The sequence below is a fragment of the Vulpes lagopus genome, chromosome 2, assembly GCF_018345385.1.
Source record: "Vulpes lagopus strain Blue_001 chromosome 2, ASM1834538v1, whole genome shotgun sequence".
Taxonomy (NCBI): Eukaryota; Metazoa; Chordata; class Mammalia; order Carnivora; family Canidae; genus Vulpes; species Vulpes lagopus.
In genome coordinates, this window is record NC_054825.1 from 39,166,040 (window position 1) to 39,191,799 (window position 25,760).

The window sequence follows — 25,760 nt, forward strand, 5'->3', positions numbered from 1 at the left end:
CAAATCTTCTTGGCACAACTCTGTGGCAGGAAGCTTTGAGGCTTTCATGGTTACCCTATTTCTAAAAGTGTTAAAAGTGTGAAGCTAAAATTGCTTTTTTAGAAAACTCCAACCTTGCCCACAGGAAAGCACCCCATCATTGGCCACGTTTGTTTCCCTCATCATTTTATGCTGGTACCCAGCTCCATGCCTGGTACAAAGAACACACAATAAAAATGTATGCAAGAAGGAAGAAAGGAAAGGGCAGGGGTTTTAGTAGATGTCTTAATTTCCACCCCAGGTGATATTTAATGTATATAGCCCTGTCTTTTATCAGTAATAATAATAGCTATCATCAAGGACTACCATGCCCCAATCAATCTAAGATCAGCAGGGTTCAACAAATTTTGACTACAGTTAGTTCACTGATTAACTGCAAAATGAGGGAACAGCCTTAGGGTTCCTTGCAAACATTATCCCCAAGATTCACAACAACCCTAAATGTTGTTATTCTCTAATTTTATTCATCAGGAAATTAAAGTTCAAAGAAGCATCCTTCCTCAAAGTTACATGGTTAGTAAAACATTGTCCATTTAACCCCAAAACTATCACAGAGCAATTCAGAATGTCACAACCCAACCCGCACCAAGTCCATACAATGTTTCCTATAGATACTGTAAGCCAATAATTTACAAGCTTTAAAAAAAAAAAAAAAAACTAGAGGAAGAAACTTCCCTTCAAGTAAAATCTTACTAAAATCATAAACAAATATACATCTGAGGCACAGAGTGATGCCGTCCTTCAGAACTGACACCATTAGGTCAAGGCAATGAGTGTTACTACATGCTTTTAAAATGATTAATTCAACTTAACCAGACAATGCCATAGGGGTCTGCATCTTCTCATTTTTCTCAATTCTTAAATGTTGGACTGCTCTTCAAATGGGGGTAGGGCAAACTGGCCATTTAACTCAGACAGTAATGATGTATACCACTACACAGTTCTATTAACCCCTAGCTGAATGAACAGCAAAAGGAAAGAAATGGAGGTTGAAACAGGAGGGATTATTTGTTGAAAGGTATTTATTTGAGACGATCAAAGCCTAGGTTTTGAAAGACTGTTCGGAGGGGGGTAGGGGGGTAGAAGGGTCAGATCAGGAATGTACCAAGGAGCAACCTAAATGACCTTCAAAGTCATACTGAGCACTATGGACTTTTCTTTTTATGCAAGATTAAGTGGATGGATGATATGGTGAGATCAGAAATATGTCCAGGAACAGACTGATTGTCTCAAAGGATTTGATAGATTCTACTTTTAGTTAGGAAAAAAAAAAAAAAAAAGGTGATACAGATGAGAGTATCTGCATAGTTTGTAAATTAAAATGGCACATCACATCATATAGCTATTTATTTCTGAGTACTTAGGAGGCCTGAGACAGCAGAGCAGGTTATGTCACACTGTTCAGATCTTCCTATTGGGATCTGTGTCAATGTTTGGCCAGCTGACATAGACATGGAGAGAAGGCCCATCTCTGCAAGGAACCTACAGGGACACACTGCATGATGGACAACAGGTTGGCTGGAGCCCATGTCCAGGCTGAGAAATGAGCAGTGCATGCAAATATGTTTGTCTGCTGCCTCCCGGGTCACCCATAGCAGCTATTATGCTCCTGACAGGCTAGTCGAGTAACTACACCACAGGAGTGTCAGGTGCTGTTGCATGGCCAATTCACTCTCTCAGCCCTCATTTTCCTAGCCATCTTCCAGCTGGAGGTAGCTCTGTGATCCAGTTCTGGTCAGTGAAGTGTAAGCAGAAATCAGGCAGCTGAGTGGCGATTCTGGGAAAGCTTTTTGCCTTCATGCTGAAAAGGGTCACTCACAGCTGACAGACCCCTCCACTGTTCATCACTCTTCTTATTCCTGCCAAGGCCACAGCCACGGTACCTAGAGGTCCAGCTCCCATCTTGAAACCATGAGGTACTAAAGCATGAGGATAACAATGTGCTAAGGATGGTGGCAGAGAGAGGACAGAAAGTGCCTGAGTCCCTGACAACGCCTGAGTAACTGCATCAGCCTTGAACCATCTACCTCCAGACATACTTTGTCATCAGAACCACATAAATCCATAATTATTTAGGCCACCAGAGTTGGCTTTTTGTTAGTCAGTCAAATGCATTCCTGAGGGGAGAGATGCTCTAGTGACTGAATTTTTTTTAACCTGAGAGTAAATGATTTCTACTGGAAGAAATAGGGTTTTCTCCCATTAGTCATTAACCTCAATATACATTCAAAACTGCCTCACTAGAAAAACATAGCTGCCATGCACCTTGTTATATAGTCCTAGAGCAGATTAAAGAACTGTATCAATAACTTTGCATCCTAAAAAGAAAAGTGGATAAAACATGGAAGATAGAAGAAACCAAACCCCAAACTATGAATATAACATACTTCACTGGCACTCTACCTTAGAAATGTTACTTGAATGACTCATGGAATGTCCCAAAGTCTTCTCATTCTGCAAGAAAATCAAAGTGTTAAGTATCAAGAAAATCAAACAGGTGATTAAATTGTGCAGAGAACAATTAATTAATTGTAACAATCCTACTAGAATTTGCTAAGTGCAAACTACTATGTACTAGCAAAAATGAATAAAATAGTAGTCCTTGCCTTAAAAGAACATAATAAGAACAGGAATTTGGAATTAACTAAAAATGAAAGGGCTATAAATATCTTAAGACACATTCAAATGGAGGTTCAGAGGCGAAAAACTCCATGTTCAGCTTTATCACTCCGTAATGTGAGGAGCCATGGTAGGATCAAGATGCAGAAAGTGGGATAGCTGATCCCACCCAGGTCATCTGGCTATCAAAGTGTTAGGTACTCAACAGGGACATCCCATAGCTCACATCTATTACCTCAAGCCTGTTTCTTTAGTCACAAAGTCTTTTTTTTTTAATTTTTATTTATTTATGAGAGAGAGAGAGAGAGAGAGGCAGAGACACAGGCAGAGGGAGAAGCAGGCTCCATGCACCGGGAGCCTGACGTGGGATTCGATCCCGGGTCTCCAGGATCGTGCCCTGGGCCAAAGGCAGGCGCCAATCCACTGCGCCACCCAGGGATCCCCAAGTCACAAAGTCTTATATCAAATTCCCTCAAGCCTGTTTCTTTAGTCACAAAGTCTTATATCAAATTCTTCCACTTTAATATCTCTCAATCTCCAATCTCCACTCCTCACCCCCACCCCCTAACATGGTTGGACTTCAGCAAGCAACACAGTATCCCCAAGGGAGGCTGGAGCCACTTACACCACCCCCATCCCCTGTACCAGCAAGGGCATCTTTACTAGAGCATGTCTGACTGTGAGCCACCAGTGCAGTAGGCCTCCCCCCTAGAGGACCAATACAGTCCCCCTGCTTGTATCAAGTGTACTCATACAGCGCTCCAAATCATCAGCTTCAGTTCTGGTGGAAAAAGGACCAGGCTTTCTTTCTTTTTTCTTCAGAATTCGGCCTACAATTTTTTGTTTGTTTGCTTTTTAAATTCTTTTTCCTTTTCTCTTTTTTTTGGATCACACTTTTTTAAAAAATCAGGCTTATTTTAACAAACAAATCAAAGCACACTTAAAGTCCAAACACTCCCCACCATTGCAAGCAAGGAGGAACTCTGCAGAGGACTGTGGGAAAGAGCAGCCAAAACAGCATAGAAGAATGCACACAGCATACACCAGAAATGCTTCCTGAAGCACCAGGCCCTGGACAGTGTATGATCCCTTAATATAGCACTACTCTCAGAAGCAGAAAATACAAGATTTCATAACAGAAACCTATACAAAATGACATAGACATAGACAGAAACCTATACAAAATGACAAGACAGAAGAGTTTTCCCCAAAATAAATATCAAGAAGAAATCACAGCCTGAGATTTGCTCAAAACAAATATAAGCAATATATCTGAACAAGAATTTAAAACAACAATCATAAGAAAACTAGCTGGGCTTGAAAAAAAGGCAGAGAAGACACCTGAGAAACCCTGACCCTGAAGAGATAAAAGACCTAAAAACTAGTCAGACTGAAATAAAAAATGCTGTAAGTAAGATGCAAAACTGATTGGATATAATTACAATGAGGATGGAAGAAGCAGAGGAATGAGTCAATGATACAGAAAATTAAATTACGGGAAATAAGCTGAGAAGAAGAGGGAAAGAAAACTATCACAAGGTCACAAAAACAGATTTAGGGAATTCGGTGATTCCATTAAAGTACAAAAATATCTGCATCATAGGAGTCCCAGAAAAAGAATGGGTAAAAGGGGCAGTAAGTTTACTTGAACAAATAGCTGAGAACTTCCTAATGTGGGGAAGGAAACAGGCATTCAAATCCAAGAGACACAGAAAACTCCCCTCAAATTCAACAAAAACAGGTCAACATCAAGATATATCAGAGTGAAACTTGCAAAATACAAAAATAGAGAATTCTGAAAAGCAGCTAGGGACAAAAGGTTCTTAACCAAGAAGGGCAGACACATAAGGTTAGCAGCAGACCTGTCCAAAGAAACTTGAAATGCCAGAAGAAAGTGGCATGATATATTCAACATGCTAAATGGGAAAAATATGCTTTATCCAGCAAGGTTGTCTTTCAGAATAGGAGAGTTAAACAGTTTCCAGGACAAGCAGAAACTAAAGGAGTTCCTGAACACTAAATCAGCTCTGCAAGAAATATTAAAGGCAACCCTTTGAGCAGGAAAGAGAGTTCAGAAACAACAAACACTAGAAAAGAACAGAGACAATCTATAGGACCAGTGACTTTACAGGTTATACAATGGTACTAAATTCGTATCTATCAATAATTACTCTGAATGTAAATGGACTAAATGCTCCAATCAAAAAACACAGGGTATCAGGAAGGATAAAACACACACACACACACACACACACACACACACACACACACACAAAGACCCATAGATATGCTGCTTACAAGAGACTCATTTTAGACCCGAAGACACCTCCAGATTGAACGTGAGGGGGTGGAGAACCATTTATCATGCTAATCTTCAATCTCGTTTCTATGTCTACTGTCAATGCCTTAGGTTTATGTTCTCTTCATTTCTCACTTGGAATTCTTAAATAACTTCCTACCTGATCTTCCTGCTTTGAAAGAAGTGACCTCCCTAATACATAATTGCTTTGGACTGCATTGTGTCTCCCCAAATTTGTTACAGGATAAAGAACAAAATTATAAAGTATGTTCAAAGTGTTGGCAATGTCACCAAAGACTATTTCTAAAAGACCAGAAGATTCAGAAATTTCATTCCTTCATCTTATTCATTCATTCACTCACTGGGAGTGGAGAGTATTTCCTTCCGCAGAACAGGTAAATCTGTAACCATTTAAGTCTCATTCATGAGTAGTATGGACAAACAGAGGGCACTGCTGTGAATCCAGGCTTAAAGGGTCATCTAGCTCCGTTTTACTAAACAAAGGGAAGAAGCGGGAGGCGTGCGCGGTCGGCTGGGCTGGGCGCCGACCTCGGGTGGGTTCCTGCGGCCCCGGCCCGGCGCTCCCGCAGCTTTGGGTAGCGATGGAGCGGAGCCCGGGGAGCGGCGGGCGCTGGGAGCGCAGCAGCCCCCGGCGCCTCCAGAGCTCACCCCGGACGTGGAGGAGCTGCAGAGCCGCGTGCAGGAGACCCTGGAGCTGCTGTCCCCGCAGGACCTGCGCACCTTCTGCCTGCTCCTCAAGACCGTGGACGAGGAGCCGCGGGTGAGCCCCGTGAAGCTGGAGCTGGAGGGCCGCAAGAAGGCGGGGCTGGCCCGTCTGGTGGCCCAGAACGACTGCGAGCCCGCCCGCCGCGTCCTCGTCAAGCTGCTGCGGCAGCTCCGCCGCGCAGACCTGCTCAGGCTCTGGCAGGGCGCCGCCGACCGCGGGGGGATTCCAAGAAAGATTCTAAAGAGAAGCTATGACTGTGTGGATGGAGAACTGGACCGTTACGACCTGAGTGGCAGTCGGAAGGCTTTTCTCATGTGTGTGGAGAAGAGCAGACCAGGGGCTCGCGGGACATCGAGCTAATGAAGGAATGGCTTGGCCAGTGCCAGTTTGGGCATACAGCGTGCATCGATCCGAACCAGATGGAGTTACTCAGGAAAATAACGTTATTTCGTGATGGACTCCGTGAAGTTAAAGGTGATGTTGGCTGTTGCCTCATTACCCTTATGTCCCATGGGGAGAATGGCTTTATTAAAATGGAAGACGGTGAAAAAGTCAGCCTGCAGGACATTTTTGAAATGTTTAATAATAAAAATTGTCCAGCACTTCAGGAGAAACCGAAGATCTTTATCATCCAGGCCTGTAGAGGAGAGAGAAGAGACAGCGGTGTTGAGGCCGATGATGAACCCATGGAGTCTGATGATGTATCTGAGAAGAGGAGGCTGCCCACATTCAGTGATTATTTCATCATTTATCCCACTCAGGCAGATCACGTTGCTCTACGGCACCCTCGCACTGGCTCCGTGATGATTGAAGCAATGTCCGAAGTCTTTAAACAGTACGGAAATAAGTGGCACATCGCTGACTTTTTCACCAGAGTGAATAACAGAGTGGTGCACAGGTGCACACTGAGTTTCATCTGCATGAGGAACCAATTAAAGTATCACTTGTCATGGAATCAACTTTAACTAAATCCGTGTACTTTTGACAGCGGGAAGATGAAAAACTGAGGACTGTTTTGTAGCCAACTTTGTAAATGGCGGGGAGTATTTGTAGCATAGAACGAATGGTTATCATTTTGCATTACTGTCACTGGCTGTATTTCTCCAATTTGTTTTCTCTACATACGGTATTTCTCCAAGACTGGACTGGGCTTATTTGACACTTGTAAATAATTTGGCTTCTTTGAAAAGAGAACTGTTTTTTGAAAATGATTTTTCCTGAACTGTTATCAAAACATGGGAGTCCAGCTCTATGCGTGGACCATTTTTATCGTGTGCTTCTCTTCTTGATTACACCCCATCATCTTCCACATGGTGCTGGTGTCCTCGTTTCCTTGGCTCAGTCTTCATATAGTCTTACCTGTGTTTCACCTGATTTCCCCCATATTGTTGTCTGTGGCCAAACTCATCTCCGTTTTGACTCTATAAGCCATTTCTGAGTCTTATCTGGATGTCTTCGTTTGCACTTTATGCCCTTGATGCCTCATTGTTCACCTTCGCCTCATTCCCCAGCTTCTCCTGTGCCATTATAGTACCTTGAAGAGGTACCTGCAGAGTTTGGCTGAAGCATCCTTTGTGCAGGAAAGCTTTTGTAACCCCTCATGCTAGGTCAGCCCTTTCTACATGCCCACAGACCCCGTGACTTAGCAGTTAGCACCACTGAACTTATTAAATGACCGAGTATTAGCTGTTGATCTCTTTCTCCGGTTCAGTCATAAGCTCCAAGAGGCAGAGGCCGCTCGTCTCATTCATTGTTGTGTCTCACCATGCCTTAAGACATAGAGAAGCACTGTGATGCATGTTTATTGAATAACTGGTCTCTGTCTTTCCATTATTTTGTTCATTCTTCAGACCTTGCCTCATTACCTCTGTACATCTAGCCACCTTCTAGTCATCCCCACCAGGTTGGATGTCCTGTGGCCACTTTAACTGAACGAGTTGGAAGTCAACCTGTTACCCTTAAATCTCTCCATAAAACTCATCCCATTATTGATAATCTTTGACTCTCCACTGCCTGCAGAATATATGCCAGTTCCCCTAAGAGAATATTCCAAGTCCTTCTCTATCGGGCCTTAAACTATACTACTTGTTTTGGGGGGTTTATTTTTGTTGTTGTTTTAAAGATTTTATTCACTTATTCATGAGAGACAGAGAGAGAGAGAGGCAGAGACATAGGCAGAGGGAGAAGCAGGCTCCCTGTGGGGAGCCCAATGTGAGACTCAATCCCAGGACCTCTGGATCACAACCTGAGCTGAAAGGAGATCCTCAGCCGCTGAGCCACCCAGGTGTCCCAACCTATACTACTAGTATACTACCCACTTGTCCTGGGTCTTGACCACACCAGATGATTTGCCCTCCCCTCAAAAGTCCCCTCTCCCAGAATCAGGCTTATAGATTACTGTATGTTGAATGAATGCTTTTGGCTATTTTATCATAGTTCATTCTCTCCTTTCCCTCTGAAATGCCCTTTGTTTTCATTATGTTCTTCCTCTATACCATACATTCCTTAGGGTACAAGTTGGGTCCCATCCCACTAGAAGGAAAACCTGCATATAGGCCAGGTTTAGAGTAAGAAACTCCAGACTGAGCATGAGTTTTCATTGCAACCGTGTTCTAACTTTCTGTGTAACTTTGGACCATATTACGCCCGGTTTCCACATCATAAAAGGAGATTTGGCTCGGCTGAGAACTCATTCCACTGGACTTCAATGAACTTTGGCTTCTTAATAAACTGTGAATATCCTGCAGGTGTGGCTATTTCTGAACCTAGAGGTTCAAGCTGGCAGTTGCCTGACATGGTTGGGCCTGTATGAGGATAAAAGTGTTTGGTGAAAATGCTCTGAAGATTGAGGGTCACAGTGACTGAAGCAACCCAGAATCTCAGGCTAGTCTCCATTTCAGGGACAATTGTGTCTTTTTTAGTTAATGTGACTTCTCAAGTGTATATGTATGTGATTTAATTTTTAAACTTGTTGAGTTTTGTATTTGATGTGTAACTTCACTTTTTTTATATAAAGCATTAAAATGTCACCTTGGTTCATAAAATATGAAAAAAAGGGTCATCTAGTGGCAATTTATTACTAAATTTTAATTTATTTTACTAAACTAAAATAAATACCATATGCCCTGGATTATCTGCACAGAAAACCACTATAACCACTATGATATTACCCACTACCTTAAAAGAAATGGCCAATTTAACACCACCTGGAAATCTACAGAGAAGTTCTGAGGTACTAAGTGAAGCAATAATTCCTATATCTGACTTTTTTGACATTTATTATTCATAGAGAAGGGTTATTGGGGTGGAGAGAGGCCTAGCTGTTAAGGTAGGTAATATTATAAATCCAGACTGAAATCTAAAAGTTGCTCTTTACCTTATGAACTTGAGAAATAAATTTAATGATGTAAAGTCTGTATCCTGTTTTCCTTGTTAGAACAATTCAATATTTTACATTGGTAAAAATCAAACAAATTATCCAGCCCCAGAACGTGCAGATGTTTTAAAGCTTGAAACTTATCAATATTTAGTATTGGGTGACAGGCATTAAGAAGGGCACATGATGTGATGAGCACTGGGTGTTATACGCAACTGATAAGTTGAGCACTGGGTGTTATACGCAACTGATAAGTTCTGAGCACTACATCTGAGACTAATGATATACTATATGTTGGGTAATTTAATTTTTTTAAATGAAAAAATATTTAGAATTGCTTCTCCATTTCTTGGCAAGAAATTAACAATTCAGTTCTAACAGACCATTTTTTCCCCTTAAATACCGCTACATTTATTCAGACTTACTGAAAAAAATCTAAGAAGTTCAGGACCATAACAGATCTATTTTTCAGGAAGCAAATCCCAGGATTCATTCAAACCAGTGACTTAGTCATTCCATACTTATTTACTATGTGACTAAGACATGCAAACAACTGTATAGATACAAAACATGGACAAAAATAAATCTGACTCCTAATGATGATGTTACCAAAGAACTGCTTTGAAAAACTGTTTCAATGACAAATATACAACCAGGGAAGAAAATGAATTTTTAAAAATTTAAAAACATTAAAAAACACAAACATGAATTATATCAGGGTACAGTGGGTGACACTCTTCTTTCCTACAGTCACATGGGAATGTTTCTGAATGAAAAGAAGTAAAGTTTAACCAAACATTAATGTCTAGATCTGGAATTAGGCATTCCAAAGAGAAAAAAAGAGTTTCATTCCAGTTCAAGCCAAAACTAAGCTTCAATGCCCAAGTAATACAAACCTTAGCAAATTATTTTCATAAATCTTTAATATGGTTAGTCACTGCTTAATGGGTCCACTAACCCTGGGAGAGAGAAAAGCCTCACTGCTGGTAGCAAAAACTGTTCCTTTCTTTCCTCAGAGAAGGCATCAGGAGATGCCACACTGTGATAGCCCATGCTCCCCTAGCTTGCTCTCATCTCCATGTGTCTTTGGTGGGCTCTTATTGTCTACATTAAACATAAGAACTCCTCAAATCACAGCTCCATGCCCTCTTCTCATTTGTTGTCTCCCTCAGATCAGTGCTTCTGAAACTGTGCACTTGTATATTTAAAGACCTTTGTAAAATGTAGACTGTGATCTGTTAGGTCTGAGGTGGGTTGAGATTCTGCATTTCTAGGAAGCTTCCAGGTGACTCCCATGCTGCTCGTCCCCAGACTACACTTTAAGATGTAAGTTTCATCTCAAATCCTAGGCCCGAATAATATATAAGGCTATGATTCTTTTTTCTAATTGAGGAATAACTGAATATGACTCATTTTTTAAAGAGCAAATCATGACTACTGTAAAAATAAATTTCTGTATAAAAGATGGCACTGAGCTCATAATTGAGTTAAAACAAATAAATCAATCAGGAAGCAAACTGATACATACACTGGGAAAGAATGAGTCTGAGGGTGTGAGAAAGAAAAGTTTTCTTAATGTAAGAAGTTACCAAATCACAAAGATAAAGAGAAGCTCTGTTGAAGAATAAGGGACATTTCACAATTTAATCAGTCCTGTCAATGGTGTTTTGCAAGTCCATGTGTGGCTCAAACAGAATGTACCTTGCAGATAGAACGGAGATGCAGAGCCCACAGAGACCGAACACGCCCTGGAAAGCAGAAGCCAAGAATTAACAAGAAGACAACGAGGTGAGGTGTCTAAGCAAGTTTTGAGGATTTTGTATGAAGGAGTCAAACAATAAAACTTCATGTGGGAGTTTCCCAGAAACTCTGACAAGGACCACTCATTAAAACAAAACAAAACACACAAGCAAGCAAGCAAAAAACAAAACAAAAACAAAAACAAAACTCTGTTTAAACAGACATACTATATATCTACTCAATATCCATCCTTACCAACAGAATAAATTTGTTTTTTAAATTTTATTTATTTATTCATGAGAGAGAGAGAGAGAGAGAGAGAGAGAAAGGCAGAGACACAGGCAGAGGGAGAAGCAAGCTCCATGCAGGGAGCCCGACGTGGGACTCGATCCTGGATGTCCAGGATCACGCCCTGGGCTGAAGGCAGCGCTAAACCACTGAGCCACCTGGGCTGCCCACAGAATAAATTTGTGCTGAGCAGCAATGGACCCAACTAAAAGTCCTCACTTTCTCACTCTATTTTGCACTTAAGGGTAAATATGTAAGAAAGTTCTCCCTAAAGACATTAAACTTGAGGTTTTCTGGGAGAACATTTTGCTTTCTTGATATAGCCATTGCTTCTTTGTCCAGCACACCTTCCTTTCTCAGTCACCCTGGAATAAAGATGTCGTGCCAGGAGATACATTAGTCACCTTAAGACCATGAGGAGAAAAGGTATACACAGAGGTCTCCAACTTTTTGGTCTCAAGACTCCTTTACAATGTGAAGCACTGAGGACTCCCCAAAGCCTTCTGCTTATGTGGATTATATATATTTACCACATTAGAAATTAAAACAATTCTTAAAATATGGATCTCTTAATTCAATTAGAATAAACCCCATTATATAAATAACATTTCTATGAAAAATAACTATTCTTCTGAATAAAAGTGACAGAATAACATATTTTTATATTTTTATAAATCTTGTTATTGTCCAAATAATAGAAGATAGCTTGATTCTTTTTTTTTTTTTAATTTTATTTATGACAGAGAGAGAGAGAGAGGCAGAGACACAGGCAGAGGGAGAAACAGGCTCCATGCAGGGAGCCTGATGTGGGACTTGATCCCGTGTCTCCAGGATCCAACCCTGGGCTGAAGGTGGCGCTAAATTGCTGAGCCACCCAGGCTGCCTGATAGCTGGATTCTTATATCTGCTTGTACATTCAATCTCCTCTGTTGTTTTGACTGAAATAAATGAAGAAAATTTGGCCTCAGACTTTTATAAGTGTATATGTATTTAAGAACCATTTGAGATAACTGTGGATATTCTTTGTACTATACAAAAACTCAAGTAATCAGCTGTGATGTACACTCTAATATTAATAAACTTTTAATACTCCACTAAAATCAACTGGTCCATCTTTTTCTTCGAATTGGTCTCTTAATCATGCACGACTTTATAACATCACACTAAATTGGTCATTTAGAAATTACTGGTTCACTAGGTTATGCAAATATTCCAAGCCTGACACATTTCATTATGCAATATGAAAAAATATCACACTCATTAAAATAATCATCAGAGTCCTTAATTATTGAAAAGCTACCAACCTCACAGTGGTGGATAGAAGTTTTCCAAAATCCTAATTTTTGCTTACAGACTTCAAATTTTTTCACTGGCAACTAAAACTGTTCCTTGAAAGGAATGATTGATTCAATTCATTCAATTTAGAGAAATGTCTGCCAAATATCCAAGTCAGAATAAACTAGAGTTTGACTGCCAATAATTCTTTCAATAAAAATTGTATTCCATTAAAAATGACTAGTTAATTTAGCAACTCAATCACAGAAATGCTTTGCTCTGAAGCAACCACTGCACTTTGGTATTCAGTAGAAATGATCTATACTAAATATGCAAAAATGGAATAAAATACATAATATTTAACGAGAAGAGTACATTAAAACCGACACACATATTAAAATTTGCAGAAAATGAAATCAAAGTATAATTGTCTTCAAAATGTTCCCAAAGTTAAAGATATAAGATACAAGAAATATATCAAGCTTCCAAAGATAAGCACTAAAAAATCTGCACCAAGAGATACACTCATTAACACCACACATAAAACAAAAAGAAATTCTTAAAAGTGTTCAAGTAGCCCACATGACAGTGCGTCCCTCCCGAAGCTGTGCGCTCGGTCGAAGAGGAGGACCATCCCCGATAGAGGAGGACTGTTCTTCCATCAAGGGTATACGAGTAGCTGCGCTCCCCTGCTAGAACCTCCGAACAAGCTCTCAAAACAGTAAGAAAATGAGAATAAGAAAGAGATGGGGAGAAAGTATGGAGGGGGCAAACAGAAAATAAAAAGTAAAATGGCATCCTTAATTCCTAAGATCTCAGAATCTATCCTAAGGTCATACAGCAAATAGAGAAACATTTATTCAAGAAAATTTATTATACCTTGGTATGAATAGTAGGAATCTGGCATTTGAGCTACAACCCAGTCTATCCTCAGGTTGACAGGATGACAGAAGCTCCACTCTGGAAGGGTGCAGCCATGAAAAAAAAAATGGCTTCCATCCCCTTCCCCCAAGCTCCCAAAAGAATAGAATGGTATCTCCAGAGAGAGGGGCAGGTCCTAAGTATTACATACTACTCTATCAACACCATGTTCTGGAAGCCATGTTCCAGGCAAAAGTGATTTAGAAGTATGTCTGGGCTCCTTTCTGCACAGTGCCCACTAACAGAGCAGAAGCTCTACTCCAGGCATGGCAGTCTGGGTGTAATGGGGCCCAACTTTGCTTAACTCAACAGATTGAAAGGGTGGAAGTTCTACACCAAGACAGGCAAGCCAATTTCTTTGCCCTACATAAAGCAGGTGCATGACTCCAAAAGATGTGGGCCACTGTACCTACCTCCACCTCCAGAGCACAAGCTTAGATTTTGCAAAGGTGGAAAGTCAAGCCAAAAGAATAGAGAGCTCCTAAGCTATCTCCAAGAAAACAAACATTATCTGGAATAGAATATGTAGAAATTCCAGCCTAATGGTACTAGCAAAAATGGTGGCATTTTAGGAGGCTGGTAGCTCTAAGAGATCAACAAGAGAAACCATAAAACAACTAAAAGCGTACCACAGAAAACCAGAGACAGACAACTAAGAAAGTCCTCCTGAGGATGGAAGAAACCTCAAAGACTGGCCTCAAAAACAACTGCAACAAAGGGATCTGCATTTACTTGGATCAGACCATGGAACAATGTCCTACGGAACTGTCCAAAATATCAGAGAAATCAGCCAACAGTTAATGGAACTAAAACCTGAGTGTGAAATCAACACTGTAAGAAAACTGTAAGAAAACTTAACAGGTCAGGAAGAGAGACAGTTACTGCCATAAACGTAGTCATCCCAACTTGAGAGAGTGCATGCCCAAGGCTTACCCACTGAGAAGCAAAATCAGAAACTATATATTGTGAAGAAAACAGATTTTACTATAAATCCAGCCAAGTTACAAAGAACAACCCACAGGAGGTGGAGGGTCAAAAGAACAACCCACAGGAGGTGGAGGGTCAAAGAATTTTAATTCAAAGATAATAAAAAGTATTATCTAAAATATACAGCATTGAGTACAGAAATTACAAGACATTCAGAGAAAGGGGAAAGTATGACCCAAACAGTGAAAACAAGAGGTAATAAAAAAAGGCCCTCCATAAGGCCCAGAAACTGTCTTTGGTACAGTTACTGTTTTGGGGTCCAGTTACTGTCTTTGGTACACAAAGCCTTCAAAATAGCTAATATAAATATGTTCACAGAACTAAAGGAAGCCATACTTAAAGAGGTGAAGTTCCTTCGCATGACAATACCCTACCCAACTGATGAAAGCAATAAAGAGATAAAAACTATAAAAAATGAACAACATGGAAAATGTGGAAGTGAAAAGTAAAATAATTGAAATGAAAAATCCATTACAAGCATTCAACAGCAGATTTGACCTGGCAGAGGAAAGAATCAGTAAATACAAAGATGGATCCTAAGAGATTATGCAATTTGAAGAACAGGGATCAAAAGGAATAAAAAAGATAAACAGAGCCCTAGAGAAACATGGAACATGATTAAGTACACCCACATATCCATAATGTGAGTACTAGGGAGAAAGAAGAGAGAGGAGAAGAAAAAAATATTCGAAGAAATAATAGCTGAAAATTCCTAAAATCTGATAAAAACATTAATCTCCACATCTAAGAAGCTAAATTAAATTGTAGTAGGATAAAAGCAGAGGGATCTGCATCCAAACACATCAAATTAACATGCTGAAAGACAAAGAGAAGATCTTGAAGGCAGCAAGGGAAAAATAACTAGTTGTGTACAACTAACCCTCACAAAATTAATAGCAGATTTCTCATCAGAAACAATGGAGGCCAGAAGACTGAGGGGGGTGGCAATTTTAGGGAACTGAAAGAAAGAGAATCTTAACCAAGAATGTTATTCCAGCAAACCTACCTTCGATAATGAAGGTGAAATTAAGATATCACAAGTAAGAAAAACAGAGAATGTAACACTAGCTGATACATCTTAAAAGGAATGTTAAAGAGAAGTTCTTCAGGCAGAAAACAACTTAACATCAAATAATAATTAATTGAAACTACATGAAAAAAAATCACAAAGAACACCAGAAAAGCTAATTATGTAAAAATAAAAGACTGTGTGTGTGTGTGTGTGTGTATATATATGTGTGTGTGTGTGTGTGTGTGTTTTTCTTGTTCTTTGATTTCTTAAGAGATTGTAAAAAGAATTATACAAAAACATATATTTTGAATTGTTGGACCTATTACATAAAGAAATGTCAATACATTTGACAATAACAAAAGAAGTAGGTTGGGTACAAGACTGTATTGGCAAAAGAAGTGACACCAAATAGCAACTCAAATCCATGGAAATAAATGAGAACAAGAAATGGTAAAAACTTTAAAAGAACAAACTCTGTAAATGCTTTCCTTTCTTTTATTTTATTTTTTAAGATTTTATTTATTTTATTATTATTTATTCATAAGAGAGAGAGAGAGAGGCAGAGACACAGGCAGAGGGAGAAGCAGGCTCCATGCAGGGAGCCTGACATAGGGCTCGATCCTCGGACTACAGGATCACACCCTGGGCCAAACGCAGACGCTAAACCACTGAGCCACCCAGGGATCCCATCATTTCTCTTATTTAAGTGACAAATTAATAACTGCAACAATGTATTATTAGGTTTGTAACATATACAGATGTAACATGTATAGCAACATTAGCAAGAAGGGGAAAGAGAACAGAGACACGTAGGCATGATTTTATATCTTATGGAATTAAATGAATATGATGATAGATTTTGTTTTTTTTTTAAAGTATACTCTAAACCCGGGAGCAAACACTCCACATGATAATTTTTAAAAATCACGTAATACAAAACAAAGCAGTAAAGGATAAACAGAGAAAAAAGGCATAAGATACATAAAAAAAACAAAAAGTGAAATGGCTGACACATCAAACTATATTAACAGCAATAAATATTAATCCACTCAAAAGGTGTGTCACCGTGGATAAAAACACAAAATGCAAGGGTACACTGTCTAGAGAAGACACACTGTACACTGAAAATTGCAAATAGGATGATAGTTAAGGAAAAAGATAAAATTACAAAAACAGTAACCGTAAGAAAGTTGAAAAGACTATACCAATATCAGACAAAACAGACTTAAGAAAATTATACCAGAAAGAGGAATGAATGCTTATTTTAAGAAATCAATGAATCACAAAAATCTAACATATATATGCCTCATAAAAGAGCCCCAAATTACACAAAGCAAAAACTGATAGAACAGAGTGAAAACCAGACAATTCAATAATACTGGCAGACCTCAATACCCTATATTCAACAATGGACAGAACAACTAGATAGAAGGCTAACAAAAGGTAAGAACTGAACAGCACCATAAACCAACTAGACCGGGATCCCTGGGTGGCGCAGTGGTTTGGCGCTTGCCTTTGGCCCAGGGCGCGATCCTGGAGACCCGGGATCGAATCCCACATCAGGCTCCCGGTGCATGGAGCCTGCTTCTCCCTCTGCCTATGTCTCTGCCTCTCTCTCTCTCTCTCTGTGACTATCATAAATAAATAAAAATTAAAAAAAAATAAAATAAAAAATAAACCAACTAGACCTTGAACAGACCTCTACAGAACACTAGACCCAAAAACAGAATACACATTCTTCTCAAGTGTACATGGAACATTCTCCAGGGCAGCAATACATGGCAGACCATAAAACAAGCCTCAGTAAATTCAAAAAGAATTGAAATAATACAAAATATGATTTCTCACAATGGAGTTAAATTAGATATCAATAACAGAAAGAAATAAGAGAAAATCACAGACACATGGAAATTAAACAATAAAATCTAAAATAATCAATTGGGTCAAGGAACTCACAAGGGAAATTAGAAAATGTGAGATTAATAAAAATGAAAACATAAAATACCAAACTTATTCAATGCAGCCAATATAGTGCTTAGAGAAATATTTACAACTGTAAATGCTGATAAATATAAAGAATAAACTCAAATAAATCACTTCCACAATAAGACACTGGTAAGAAAAGAGCAAAGCATACATAAATTAGCAAAAGAGGAAAAAATTACAAGGAGATATTAGTAAGGACTAGAAAATTGATGGAGAAAAACCAACAAAACCAAAAGTTGGCTCTTTGACAAGATTTTTTTTTTTTTTAAATTTTAATTTTTTTTTTAATTTTTATTTATTTATGATAGTCACAGAGAGAGAGAGAGAGGCAGAGACACAGGCGGAGGGAGAAGCAGGCTCCATGCACCGGGAGCCCGACGTGGGATTCAATCCTGGGTCTCCAGGATGGGAGCCCGACGTGGGATTCAATCCTGGGTCTCCAGGATCGCGCCCTGGGCCAAAGGCAGGCGCCAAACCACTGCGCCACCCAGGGATCCCAAGATTTTTTTTTTAAATCAAAAAACCTTTCTGTAGCTTCACCAAGTAAAAAAATAAAATACAACTCTAATCACTAAAATTAGGAATAAAAGAGCTTGTATTGCCAAGCTTTCAGAAATATAAAGGGTTATAAAGGAATATTGTGAACTATTTTATACCAAAAAAATAAACAAGTAAAGAGGAAACCCTACAGAGACAGACACAAACTACCAAAAGTGACTCAAGAAGAAATAAGAAATCTAGGAGGTGCCTGGCTGATTCAGTTGGTGGTAGATAGTGTGTGATTCTTGATTTTGGGGTCATGAGTTCAAGTCCCACAATGGGCATGAAGCCTACCTAAACATAAAAATTTTTAAAAAGAAAGAAAGAAAAGAGATAAAAAATCTGAATAAACCAGATTCAATTAGCTATTCAAAAACTTCCCACAAAAGGGCACCTGGGTGGCTAAGTTGGTTGAGTGGCCAACTCTTGATTTTGGTTCAGGTCATGATCTCAGGGTCCTGATGTCAGGCCCTGTGTTGGGCTCTGTTCTCAGCAGGGAATCTGCTTGAGATTCTCTCCCTCTCACTCTGCCCTCTTCCCCTCCCCCCTGCTCATTCTCTCTCAAATAAATAAATCTTAAAAAAAAAAAAAAAAAAAAAAAAAGACCAAAGACATCCTTAGAAAACTGCATACCGGTATTACTTATGAGTATAGACTCAAGATTTCTCAACAAAATACTACCAAACCAAATCCAGCAACAGAGGGTGCCTGGGTTGGTTGAGTGTGCCTTTGGCTCAGGTTGTGATCTGGGGGTCCTGTAATGGAGTCCCACATTGGTCTCCTTGTAGGGAGTCTGCTTCTCCCTCTGCCTGTGTCTCTGCTCCCCCCCCTTCTCTCATGAATAAATAGATAAAATCTTTTTAAAAATCCAGCAACAGATAAAAAGGATATGTACTAAGTGGAATTTATACTAGGAATGTAACACTAAAATAGCCAAAATTCAATACAGGACACAAGATCAAAAGAATTTTTAAATATATATACAATAAACATTTGACAAAATCAAACAACTTTCCTGATAAAAACACTCAACAAACTAGGGATAGAACTTCCTCAACCTGATAAAGTACATCTACAATAAATCCACAGTAGTTAATATCACACTCAATGATCAAAGAATGATTTTACAGTAAGACTAGGAACAAGACAAGCTGTTCACTCTTTCACCTTCTATTCAACATTGTAGTGAGAATTCTAGGCAGGGTAATTAGGGGAAAAAAAGAGAATAAAGACATTTAGCTGGGTAAAGAAGTAAAAGTATCTTTGCAAATGACATGATCTCATATACAGAAAATTCTGAGAACAAAAACAATATACAAAAATAACTTGCATTTCTACACACTCTAAATGAACAAATCAAAAATAAAATTTAGAAAACTCATTTACAATATTCTCAAGAAAGATAAAATACTTAGGAATAACTTCAACAAGGTAAGTGCAAAGTTTATACTGTGAAACTACAAAATATTTTTGAAAGATGTTGAAAGACCTAAATAAATGGAACAACATCCTTTGTTAATGATTGAGATGACTTAAAATTTTTAGGATGGCAAAACTTTCTGTTTGACCTACAGACTCACGGCAATCCCTATAAACATCCAGTTGACTTTTTAGCAACTAACGAGCTGATCATAACACTCATTACATGGAACCAACAATAGCCAGAATAACCTTGAAAAGGAAGAACAAAGCTATATTGATACCACAACCCATTGCAATTAGTGATATAAGAATAGCCCAAACAATGGAATAATACTTGAAGTCCAGAAGTAAGCCTGGAAAAATAATAGTTTTTCAACACAAGCCTGGGACAAATGCAAAAAAATGAAGGTGGATCCCCCCTTCCCTACACTATACACAAAATTAACTCAAAATGGATCACAAAGCAAATATAAGACCTAAAACTACACAGTTCTTACAATATAATATAGGAGTAAATCTTAATGACCTTCGGTTAAGCAAAGCCTTCTTAGACATGACCAAAACCATAGTGGCAAAAAAAAAAAAAAGTAAATCAATCAGACTTCATCAAAATTAAAAACTTATGTGATTTAAGTACAACAATCAAATAATGAAAAGAAAACCCACAGAATTGGAGGAAATATTTGCAAATTATATATTTAATAAGGGACTTATGTCTAGAATAAACTGTTTATAACAATAAAAAATAATGTTTATAAAATAAGCAAAGGATCTCAAGAGACATTCCTCCAGAGAAGATAAATAGCCAATAAATACATGAAAATACAGAAAGGAAATTCTTCAATTTGATAAAGAGTGTCTATTAAAAAAAACTACAGGTAACATTATATCTAATGATGAAAGAAAGACTGAATCCTTCTTCCCTGATTAAGAACAGGGCAATGATGTCTCTTCTCATCATTCTTCTTTTTTTAAATTTTCATTGGAGTAAAATACATGTAGCATAAAATTTATCATCTTAACCATTCTTAAGTATACAGTTCAGTATTGTTAAGAATATTTACATTATTGAGCAACCAGTCTCTAGAATTTTTTCACCTTGCAAAATTGAAACTCTAAACACATTAAATAACAATCTCCATTTCCCTGTCTCTCCTTGCCTAGCAACCACCATTCTACTTTCTGTTCCAATGACTACCTAAAGATACCTCATAGAAGTAGAATCATACAATATTTGTCTTTTTGTGACTGGCTAATTTTACCTAGCATAATGTCCTCAAGGTTCATCGATGTTGTAGCATACGCCTGAATTTCATTCCTTTGTAAAGAGGCAATCCCTATAAACATCCAGTTGACTTTTTAGCAACTAACGAGCTGATCATAACACTATGGGCTAAAGAAAATCCCATTGTATGTATATACCATATTTTGTTTACTCATTCATCCATCAATGGTCAACTATGTTGCTTCCATCTTTTGATCATTGTGAATAATATTTTTATGAATACAGATGTCCAAATATCTCCAACTGATTTTGGAGAAAGAATCTTCAACAAATGGTGCTGGAGCCATTGGACAATAAGCAACAAAACAAAACAAAAATCTGTGAAACTTTAAAAAATAGAAGAAAATCTTTAGAGTTCGTATACTTGGCATCTAAAATATGATTGATGAATAAGAGAAAAAAATTATAAACTAAAATTTAAAACTTTTGCTCCATTAAGAGGATGAAAATAAAAGCTATAAACTGGGAGAAAATATTTGTAAATCACATATCTAACTAAAGATAGTATCTAGAATATATAAAACTTATAAAAACTCAACAGCAAAAAAAAAAAAACTCAAGTAGAAAATGGGCAAGACATGAACAGATATTTGAATGAAGAAAATATACACAGGTGGCAAATAAGCATATGAAAAGATGTTCAACATCATTAGCCATTAGGGAAACAGAAATTAAACCATAATGAAATATCACTACACATCTATTAGAATGACTAAAATAGAAAATAATGATATCACCAAATTCTGGTTGAGGATACAGAGACGTTGGATCATGGGTATGTTGCTTGCAGGAATGTAAACTGTTATTCACTGTGAAAAACAATGGAAGTTTCTTTAAAAATTAAACAGGCAATTACCATACAAAATAGCCATTGTTCTTCTGGGCATTTATCCCAGAGAAATGAAAACATATGTTCATGATGGGGAGGACCGCCTGGGTGGCTCAGTAATTGTGCATCCGATTTTTTATTTCAGCTCCAATCATGACCTTGGGGTTGTGGGATTGAGCCCTGGGTAGGGTTCAGCGCTGAGCTCTGCTTGTCCCTCTTCCTCTCCCCCTCCCACTCTCACTGTCTACACACATGTGCACTCTCTTTCTAAAATAAATAGATAATTTTTTTAAAAGTATGTAGGTGCTTATAATAGCTTAGTTGAAACAAATGTCTTTCAAACAGGTGAATACTTAATTAAACACTGTGCTATATCTGCACCCTGTAACACTATTCAGCAAAAAGGAAATCTCAAGAGAATTATACCTAATTTAAAAAGTCAGTCCCAAAAGCTTACAAATTGTATGATTCCATTTATAGAACATTCTTTAATTGACAAAATTATAGAAAAGAGAATAGATTAATGGTTGTCTGTGGTTAAGGAGGTAAGGAGGTAAGTAGGTGTGGCTATACAGGACAACTGAAAGATCCTTGTGGTGACAGAATTACTATGTATATTGATTGACTATATCAACGTCAGTATCCTGATTGTGATATTTTACTAGAGCTTTGTAAGCTGTTACCATTGGGTGACAGTAGGTAAAGGTACATGAGATCTCTCAGTATCATTTTTTACAACTGTGTATGTGTGATATTGTGATTTATAAGATATGTATATTTGTCATCTAAATGAGAAATATACATTTCTCCTATCTATTTGGTTTTTATTTTTTTATTTTTTTAGGTTCTTTTTTTTTAATAATAAATTTATTTTTTATTGGTGTTCAATTTGCCAACATACAGAATAACACCCAGTGCTCATACCGCCAAGTGCCCCCCTCAGTGCCCACCACCCATTCACCCCCACCGCCCGCCCTCCTCCCCTTCCACCATCCCTAGTTGGTTTCCCAGAGTTAGGAGTCTTCATGTTCTGTCTCCCTTTCTGATATTTCCCTCCCATTTCTTCTCCCTTCCCTTCTATTCCCTTTCACTATTATTTATATTCCCCAAATGAATGAGACCATATAATGTTTGTCCTTCTCCGATTGACTTATTTCACTCAGCATAATTAAATATAGTTCCTGGCTCACAGTTCCCAAAACCCTTAGAATTTCCTAGGCCTGAGAGTGGTAGGGGTGTCTTCTGTTATGTTAATGAGGGGAGTTTGAATGCACTTAAAGATGGGGCCATGTGATTACAGAGGTGGCACTTTTAAGGGAGAACAGTGGAGGCTGAATCAACCGTCAATGGCTAATGATTTAATCAGTCAGTCAATCATATCTTATGTAGAAAGCCTCCATAGAAACCCAAAAGGACAGAGTTTGAAGAGCTTCCAGGTGGGTGAACATGTAGAGGAGTAGGGAAAGTGGTGCTCCTGCAAAGGACATGGGAGATCTATGCCCTTTCCCCATGACTTGCCCTATGCAACATTTCCATCTATCAGGCTGCTCCTGAATTATATATCCTTTTACAATAAACTGGTGATCTAGTAAGTAAAATGTTTCTCTGAGATTTGTGAGCCACTCTAGCAAATTAATCAGATCCAAATAGGGGTTTGTGAGAAACTCTGATTTATAGCCAATAGATGAGAAGTACAGATAACAACATAGAGTTGTGACTAGTGCCTGAAGTCCAAAAAGGGTCACGAGAACCTCAATCTGTAGCCTGTTGGTCAGAAGCATAGGTAACAGCCTAGGCTTGTGACTGGTGTTGGAAGGTAATGGTGGAGGTGAGAGGGGCAGTTTGCTAGAACTGAACCCTTAACCTGTGGAATCTGATGCTTATCAACAGGTGGTAGAATTGAGCTGAATTCTCAGACATTCTGCTGGTGTCCTGAGAATTGCTTGGTGCTATGTGGGAAGCCACACTCCCCATACTGGAATCAGTACCAGAACCAATGTGTATATATTTATACATGTATGTGTATATGTGTTTGGGATATATATGAATGAAAAACCATCACTAAAATGCAGAGATTTTAAAATTAGATATACAAGCAAGATATAACTACATGTCACATACAAGAAAAACACTTTACATATATAAATACAAACAGGTTAAAAATAAAGTATGGGACATCAATAACAAAATGATAGTAATAACAAGATGACAGAGATGCTGAAATTATCTAGCAAAGACTAGAGGCAGCTAAAATGACCATTCACAACTCTTAAAATAGAAAATAGACTCAGGACACCTGGGTGGCTTAGAGGTTGAGTTCCACTCAGGGTATGACCCCAGGGTCCTGGAATCAAGTCCCACAAAGAGCTCACCCACAGGGAGCCTGCTTCACCCTCTGCCTATGTCTCTGCCTCTCTGTCTGTGTCTCTCATGAATAAAGAAATAAAATCTTTAAAAAAAGAAAAGAAAATGGACTCAATAGTAATGACAAAAGAAAAGAATAAAGAAGTTGATAGAAAAACAGAAAGTATTTTTTAAAAAGAAAGCAGAAAAATACAAAGTATTCAATCTTAAATAACAGAGAGGGAAAAAAAGATTTTTAAAAATGGGCACAAAAAAAAAAAGGGCAAAACCTCAGGAACCTGTGAAGCAAAACCAAACGGTTTAACAGTCATGTCACTGGAATCTAAAAAGGAGAAGTACAGTGCTGAAAAATACCTGAAGAAAAGCTTGTTAAAATGTTCCCAAGTTGAGCTAAAATAAATGTTCCCAAGTGCATAGAAAGACATAAACCTACAGATTAAAGAAGCTGAGTGAACTCGAAACAGGATAGAACAAAAAAAATTTATTAGAAATCTTGATTTAAAAAATATTGCCTGGGTCAGTGCTCTGGACTGAACTGTGCCCCCCACCCCAAAGTTCCTATGTTGAAGCCCTAACCCATAATGTGACTGTATTTGGAAATGGAGCTTTAGGAGGTAGGTAAGGTCAAAAGAGGTCATAAGTGACCCTCATCCAATAGGCCTGGGGGCCTTATGAGAAGAGGGAGAAAGGGGTAAAAGGAATGAGGGAGGAAGGGGAAGGGAAAGGAAAGGAGAGGGAGGAGGAGGAGAGAGAGAGAGAGAGAGAGAGAGAAAGAGAGAGAGAGAGAGAGAGAGAGAGATACTGTTTCCACACACATGAACTGTTTTGTTATGGCTGCCCAAGCAAACTAATACAATTCATAAAAAGGATTCAGAAAAATTCAGAAAAAATTATTAAGTAATCTATATTTATCTCAAAAATAAAACTCAGGTAGTTTTAAGGAATAATAAATACAGCACATATTTTATAATATAAAATTTATATATTACATATTATAAATATAATTTGTATTACATATTTATTATATATTAATTATATGTAATAATATATGTAATGATTAATATATAATTAATATAATTATTACATATAATTAATATATAAAACTTAGAGCACAGTCATTGCAATTATAAGTCAGGAAAAAAACAATTACATCACAAAATTTTAGGGGGGAAAGCTTATAAAACTGTATTTCAACACATGGACTAGGCAATTTATTTAAAGTTATGCAAAATGCACCAATAGTTGTCTTCAGTAAAACAATACAGTTCAAATTTATAATAATGAGATTATCTGCTTCATTTTTTAAGCTTTATTTATTTATTTATTTATTTATTTATTTATTTATTTATTTTAGCTTTAACATGACAATAACAAACTAACAAGAAACTATAAAGCATAAGACCATAACAGCTATCCATTTTTTCTTGGCCATTCATCTATATTCTCTGGACTTCAATTTTGTCCTTTATAATACGGGCTTGTATGGAAGTGGGCAGGGCAGAGAAGTTAACAGAGCTGGTAACTCTGAGCTCTAAATGTGGTATATCTGTGGGGAATATGCTGCCCTCTTTAGTTCTACTCAGCACCACACATACTGCAGTTTTAAACTTACCCCAAAGACATGAATAAATAGGTTTATAGTTCTAAAAACCCTTCTGACATAGACTAATACTTTTTAAAATGTTTAATGTAGGGAAGCCTGGCTCAGCGGTTGAGCATCTGCCTTCCATTCAGGGTATGATCCCAGGGTCCAGGATCCAGTTCCACATCGGGCTCCTTGTGGGGAGCCTGCTTCTCCCTCTGCCTGTGTCTCTGCCTCTCTCTCTCTGTGTCTCTCATGAATAAATAAATAAAACCTCTATAAATAAATAAATAGCACAGCAAAAGAAACAGTCAGCAAAACTAAAAGACACCCTATAGAATGGGAGAAGATATTTGCAAATGACGTATCAGATAAAGGGCTAGTGTCCAAGATCTATAAAGAACTTATTAAACTCAATAACAAAGAAACAAAGAATCCAATCATGAAATGGGCAAAAGACATGAACAGA

At 38.1% G+C, this 25,760-nt stretch overlaps 1 protein-coding gene and 1 pseudogene across 7 annotated transcripts in view; one reads left to right on the top strand and one right to left on the bottom strand.

Annotated features, from left to right (window-relative positions):
- Positions 1–25,760, bottom strand: part of MARCHF8 (membrane associated ring-CH-type finger 8) — a 198,847-nt gene that overhangs the window by 69,244 nt on the left and 103,843 nt on the right. For 6 of the 7 annotated variants that reach the window (XM_041742523.1, XM_041742519.1, XM_041742518.1 and 3 more), the window contains one exon: positions 2,443–2,493. The exons of the other annotated variant lie outside the window; for it this stretch is intronic. In XM_041742523.1, the coding sequence (XP_041598457.1) occupies positions 2,443–2,493 (51 nt within the window). The remainder of the gene's footprint in view (positions 1–2,442; positions 2,494–25,760) is intronic. 7 annotated transcript variants of the gene reach the window in all.
- On the top strand, positions 5,443–7,740 carry LOC121483985 (annotated as a pseudogene).